The sequence below is a fragment of the Gymnodraco acuticeps genome, unplaced genomic scaffold, assembly GCF_902827175.1.
Source record: "Gymnodraco acuticeps unplaced genomic scaffold, fGymAcu1.1, whole genome shotgun sequence".
NCBI classification, from domain to species: domain Eukaryota; kingdom Metazoa; phylum Chordata; class Actinopteri; order Perciformes; family Bathydraconidae; genus Gymnodraco; species Gymnodraco acuticeps.
Genome location: NW_022990747.1, coordinates 9,724 through 15,626, shown reverse-complemented (window position 1 = coordinate 15,626; position 5,903 = coordinate 9,724). Strand labels below are relative to the sequence as shown.

General features: G+C 40.0%; 1 protein-coding gene and 1 long non-coding RNA gene across 2 annotated transcripts; one reads left to right on the top strand and one right to left on the bottom strand.

Moving 5' to 3' along the window:
* Nucleotides 1-1,611: 1,611 nt before the first annotated feature.
* Nucleotides 1,612-2,233, top strand: LOC117556695 (ladderlectin-like). The gene has a single exon (XM_034232180.1). It carries the CDS (start codon nt 1,684-1,686, stop codon nt 2,161-2,163), a length of 480 nt encoding a protein of 159 aa, XP_034088071.1. The 5' UTR covers nt 1,612-1,683; the 3' UTR covers nt 2,164-2,233.
* A 1,169-nt stretch (nt 2,234-3,402) lies between these two features.
* Nucleotides 3,403-5,490, bottom strand: LOC117556696. Its single transcript, XR_004570609.1, has 3 exons — nt 5,045-5,490; nt 4,630-4,858; nt 3,403-4,518 (listed from the first exon to the last, which is right to left on the bottom strand). It is a non-coding gene; the product is annotated as an uncharacterized LOC117556696 (long non-coding RNA).
* Between the last annotated feature and the right edge of the window lie 413 nt (nt 5,491-5,903).

Sequence of the window (5,903 nt, the reverse complement as noted above, 5' to 3'; positions counted from 1 at the left end):
GTTCTGGACCCTATGACTCTATTCCACATGTCTTCAGTCAGTGCTGGACCCCATGACTCTGTTCCACATGTCTTCAGTCAATGCTGGACCCTATGAGTCTGTTCCACATGTCTTCAGTCAGTGCTGGACCCTATGAGTCTGTTCCACATGTCTTCAGTCAGTTCTGGACCCTATGACTCGGACACTAGTTATACCAAGGCTCATTAGAGGTAAGAGTGGTAGAAGAGGAGTGGAGTTATCTTTGTATTTAGGCTGCAAGTCAACAACGGTGATCAAGTGCTGCTACTAATAATGATCCGATTAATTTGATATTGATTGTCTGCCAATACCAAACCCTGATCCGATTCTTCTATTTCCCAGATAATATAGCTGCACCGTGTACACTAGCTCTATTTTTTTTTGCCATTGTAATTCACCGTAAGCAATTGTTGACTGTAACGTCTATGCCAACCAACTGTAATTTGTAATGTATTTTACCATACTTTAACCGTTCTGGCAACCACAGCAGCCCAAATGTTAACGTAAATGTCAAGTTTTCTTTTTACAGTGTACTTATATCTGTTCATTTCTTTTCAGTTGGCTTCAAGAAGTGGCTTCAACAGACAGAAGTGCAGGCCAGATTGGGAAAGGCTGGACGCTACACAATGGGAAACATTATGGACATGAACAAGGAAAAACAAAAAACACTTTCTTTGTTGCCTTTTTCTTATCATGCATAGTGTTACTGTTTTTGTTACCATTTAAATATTGAATTCTATTTATTGCTTTTATTTTTAAATCAAATGCACCCGTTTTAGATAATATATTTATTTTGATGTGTAGGTTGATTTGCAGGTTGGTTGTTATTTGTATTGTTACTGTGTATTTTATTATAATAACTAGCTATTTATTAAATTAAAATACTGTTATGAACACTATACAATGTCTTTATTTTGGTAGATACCAGAATACATGACACAATGAATCTTTGTAATATATTTATGTTCTCTAGTTTAAATAATCACACCAGTATTTAAACAATGTATGCTGGTCACCTGGAATCCTGGTAAGCTTCCAGCATGGTATATTTAATACTATTATTAAACATAAACTGGTGATAGATGGATGCTGGTGACCAGCCCAGCATACTATGCTAGTCTCTGCTGTTTTTCTTAGCTAGCCAGGATGGCTGGTTTAGCTGGTGGCTGATTTGGCTGGTTTAGCTGGTGCACCAGCTAAACCAGCTAAACCAGCTAAACCAGCTAAACCAGCTAAACCAGCCATCCTGGCCAGCTAAAGTGTCCAAAACCCCTCTAAACCAGCCAAGCTGGTCAACTTAGCTGGTCAGGCTGGTTGACCAGCTAAGTTGGTCTAAGCGTATCTTGCCCTAATGAAATCCAAACTGATCTGAGACCCTTCCATAGGTTCATTGAAAAGACCATAAAACCACCTTAAACCTAGGAGTCCTACCTTGAGGGAGATAATGGTGAGCGTGCAGCCAAGAGAAAGGTTTTCTGAAACTGCCAGAAAAACTTTTATAACTTACATTTTACCGGTCACCGGTAATGTGATCACGTCACGTGACAATGACATCACATTCCCACACATATATAAGAAGCAGCCTGTCACTTGAAGCTTCACAATCTCCATCCTCTCTAACGGTTCAGTGCAACTTTAACAGACAGAGACGGTGACATCATCATCATGCTGGTTTTCCTCTTCCTGTTGGGCCTGGCTCTGGGTGCTGTGTCTTCTTCAGATGACCCTCAAATGGACCAACAGCAAGACCCCTGTCCCTCCTTCTGGTACTCCTTCAACAGCCGCTGCTACAAGTACTCCAACACGGAGAGGAGCTGGGCTGATGCAGAGCTCTACTGTGTGTCCCAGGGAGGCAACCTGGTGTCTATCCACAGTGCAGAGGAAGAGAATTTTGTGAAATTGATGGTCGAAATCTCTGACCCTGCTGCGGGAGCAACATGGATCGGACTCCATGACATCGCCAAAGAAGGAAGATGGATGTGGTCTGATGGGTCTGTAGCCACGTATTTCAATTGGTATAGACAACCAAACAACAGCGGACGAAGTGAAGACTGTGTAGTCAACAACTTTCGAGGGAAGTGGAATGATGTGCGTTGTTCAGCAACTTTTCCCTCAGTTTGTGCATCTCGCACAACTTGTCCTTAGCAGCTGAGATGTTACGTGATCACCTGTTTTGTTAACATGATAACAATAAAGACACAGATGTAAACTTGTATATGTGTGTGAACAGAAGTCCTTTTGTCTAACCTTTATTTTCATGAATGTTCCATATTCACACTGGTCGCTCCAGGGGTTAATCAAAGGAATTATTTCTACACCTTTTTTTAAATATCATAAATACATTTAGTAAATAATATTGATGATGCATTATTATAACATTTTGATCCACAGATTTTAGCCGTTGCTCATTATTCCTGGTATTATACTTATTTGTTTTAACCACACACAGTTGTATATCATTCAATGATCACATGGATGTGGTCAGGTATTTACGGCACCTGGTGTATGGATGACCAACGGGCTGAACTTGCTCTTTTCTGTTGACCATATAGTCCTGCTTTGGTTATTGTTTGTGTTATTTTGTTCAATAAACATTAACTTTTGCACAGATTTGATTTAGGAATGCTTCAAAGTGATGAGCCTAGTCTTAGCGACATGATTTATTGGGAAAAGTACCATCACTCTTTTTCTGGTTTTGGGAATAACAGGTGTTTAATGGACAGGGACTCTACTTATCATGTTTATCTTTCACATGGACGTAAACGTACAAACCTAAAATGTACTCAACAGTACTATTTTCTGATAAACAAGACATTCATTCTCTCTGTTGTTTTAAAGGAAGACTAACAAAAGGAGGGCTTGAGCTATCAGATATAGTTAAGATTACAGAGTATAATATATATATAGCACGATTCAATATACCGTAGTGCTTGCATAGAGTATATTCAGGCAGGCATGGCGTGAAACTCAAAAACTGGCAGCATGGTAACAGACATGTGTATCATCACCTGCGTCTTAGATTTCAATGCAATTCATATAAAATGAATGATTATTGGTTTTTGTTGGGAAGCAAAAACAATCAAAAGTAATCAAATTGATCATCATTTTCAAAAAAAAGTCAAACTTCTTGGGTTTTTCCTTTGTGTGTTATTTGATTGAAGAGGTACTGGAAAATAACCGAGTGAAACAAAAGTGCCCACAATCCTTCTGTGCATTGTTGACTAATGCAAACGGACCACACCCTGGACAACAGTATTACAAGTTTAAACTCCCGAAATAACCCAAAACTAGAGTATCAGCTTCAGTTCAAAGGTCATGGAAAGGAAGGAGGGAAGGAGATAGAAATAGTGTATATGGTAAATTGGCAGCATTTATATAGCACTTTTCCACTCTCGTGACCCCTCAAATGTCTTTGACATAAGTCAAGCTGAACAGCAGGATACACACATTCATATAGTGCATGCACCTGCTAATGGAGAACAAGATTCACACTCACACTGATCGCCATGCAATCAGGAGCAATTTAGGGTTCATTATCTTTGTCTCTTAGAGTTCAGGAGAGCCCAACAATGATGGAAAAGAAGACTGTCCACACCAACTACGGTTTTGATCACACATGGAATGATTTCCATTATTATTCTTATCCCTCAGTTTGTGCATCTGGCATAACTTGTGTTTATCAACTGAGATATTACATACATCTTATTGAACCAGGTCACTGTTCACCTGTTACTCTGTTAACATCCCTTTGGCCCCAATAAAGACACAGATGTACACTTACTGTGTGTATGAAAGTCCTTTTTGTGTTTGTGATATATGCAACATAATGGTTCACTTTATTGACAAGGAAACAATGCATTATTCACACACTTTGACAGCACATTTCACCTTTAAAGCCAGTCTCCTTAACTTTTGCTGAACAGCAGACAGTGCAGCCTCTAAGTTATAGAAAAGTATTTAATGTTTAAAATGTAGCTAAGTGGTAATTTAGCATCTGGGTACAAGGGTTTGCTGGTGTAACCTTAAAAAAGTGAAAAGAGTCAGTCTGGCTTGCAGACTTTAGATTTTTTTTTAAACATGAGGCACAATTTCTCTTTCTTCTGAGAAACATAATCTCATTTTAAAGAGGCTTTCTGTTAAATCAACTCAGCAATAGTTGGTCAGCAAGATCTCCTAAATCAGAGCTGTGGTCTGTTCCTATTCAGTGTCATAGAAAGGCCTTGTGGCAGTCATTTGACTATTACCCATATAGTGGGCCATCACCAGGTGAGCAGGTAGACTGTTTTTGCTTATGTTAAGGTGTGGTTGTGTTTAGCGTTAGCCAAGTTCAGTTGACCAATAATATATTAGGCCAACAGTGAACACACCCTGTCTCTGATGCGGTACTGTGGCTGGGGTCCCCTTTAAATAGCTGACAACACCAACTCCTGCTGAGGGGATGGAGGAACCTGTGGACCCTCAATCTAAATCCAAAGTTGTTTTGCAGATTGTGGGGCTTCCCTTCACAAGGACAATAACAGAGGCATGAATTACCAAATATAATGCAGCTTTATTTCACAAATATACATGTTAAAATGTCAATGTTCAGCAGCAGTCAACGGGTAAACATACTTTACACTATTACATGGTGGGTTTTCCCTCCTCAGATGGGCAGGTCTGGTCCACTAGGTCACAATGCCTGCTAACTGTGAGGGACAAAAAGAGAACAAAAGCACGCACTACTCAAAGCACAACTTCTACAAAATTATTACAGTGAGTTAGTTTACTCACCCTTTTAAAGTGTCACACCATGCAGTCCCTACACTGAAAGCAGACAAGGTTCCCCCAGAGGGAGAGGAGCCTGTAACACAAACACTTAGTCAATTATAATGCCCACAATCTGCACACAAGAAAACTATTGACAGAAAATAAAACTAAAAAAGCATTAGAGGACAGTATTCTTTTTAAAAAACAAACGCAACATAATAGTTGCCAGCTCAAACACCAGTTCAATATAACATTAAAGAAGGTTAAAAACCAGGCTTACTTTGACAGAGTAATAGATCCTCCTGGCTCAATCCAGGAGGGGAAATGCTCATACTCAGCTCTATGGATTAAACACAAAAACAGATGTTATAAATAATAATAAGAGCTAGAAGAAAGTGAACAAACGTCCATAGCCAGTTTCCCGGGTTGCTTGGCTGGTTTTAGCTGGTGTTAGGCTGGTTTAGTTGGTTTACCAGGCTGGACAAGCTGGCCAGGCTGGTCTTGCTGGTTCAAGACTTTGGTCGAGCCAAAGTGCTGTACTTGTAATAAAAACACATTACTATCACAATAAAAGACAATAATTTACAACAGAAATATAAAAAACAAAAACACAGGGAATAGTCAGGTTGAGCCAAAGTGCTGTACATGTAATAAAAACACATTACTATCTCAATAAAAGACAATAATTTACAACAGAAATATAAAAAACAAAAACACAGGGAATAGTCAGGTGTCATGCTCCGCTCTGACTAGAAGGCCTGGGAGAAGAAGTGAGTCTTTAGTGAGGATTTAAAAAACCCTAGTGTCTGGGCCGACCTCACATGGAGGGGCAGACTATTCCAGCGCCTGAGGCCAGCTGCTGCGAAGGCTCAGTGACCTCAGGTTTTGAGCCTGGTCTTGGGCACTATCAGCAACAGCTGGTCAGCAGACCTTAAACCTCTGGCTGGGGTGTAGCGATGGAGGAGTTTGGCTATATAGGCAGGAACCAGCCCATTTAGGGCTTTGAAAACAAATAAAAGGATTTTAAAATCAATTCGGAACTGAATTGGAAGCCAGTGTAGTGAGGCCAGAATTGGGGTGATGTGGTCACGCTTTTTGTGGCCAGTCAGAAGACGTGCAGCTTATAGGCGGAGTTTGAC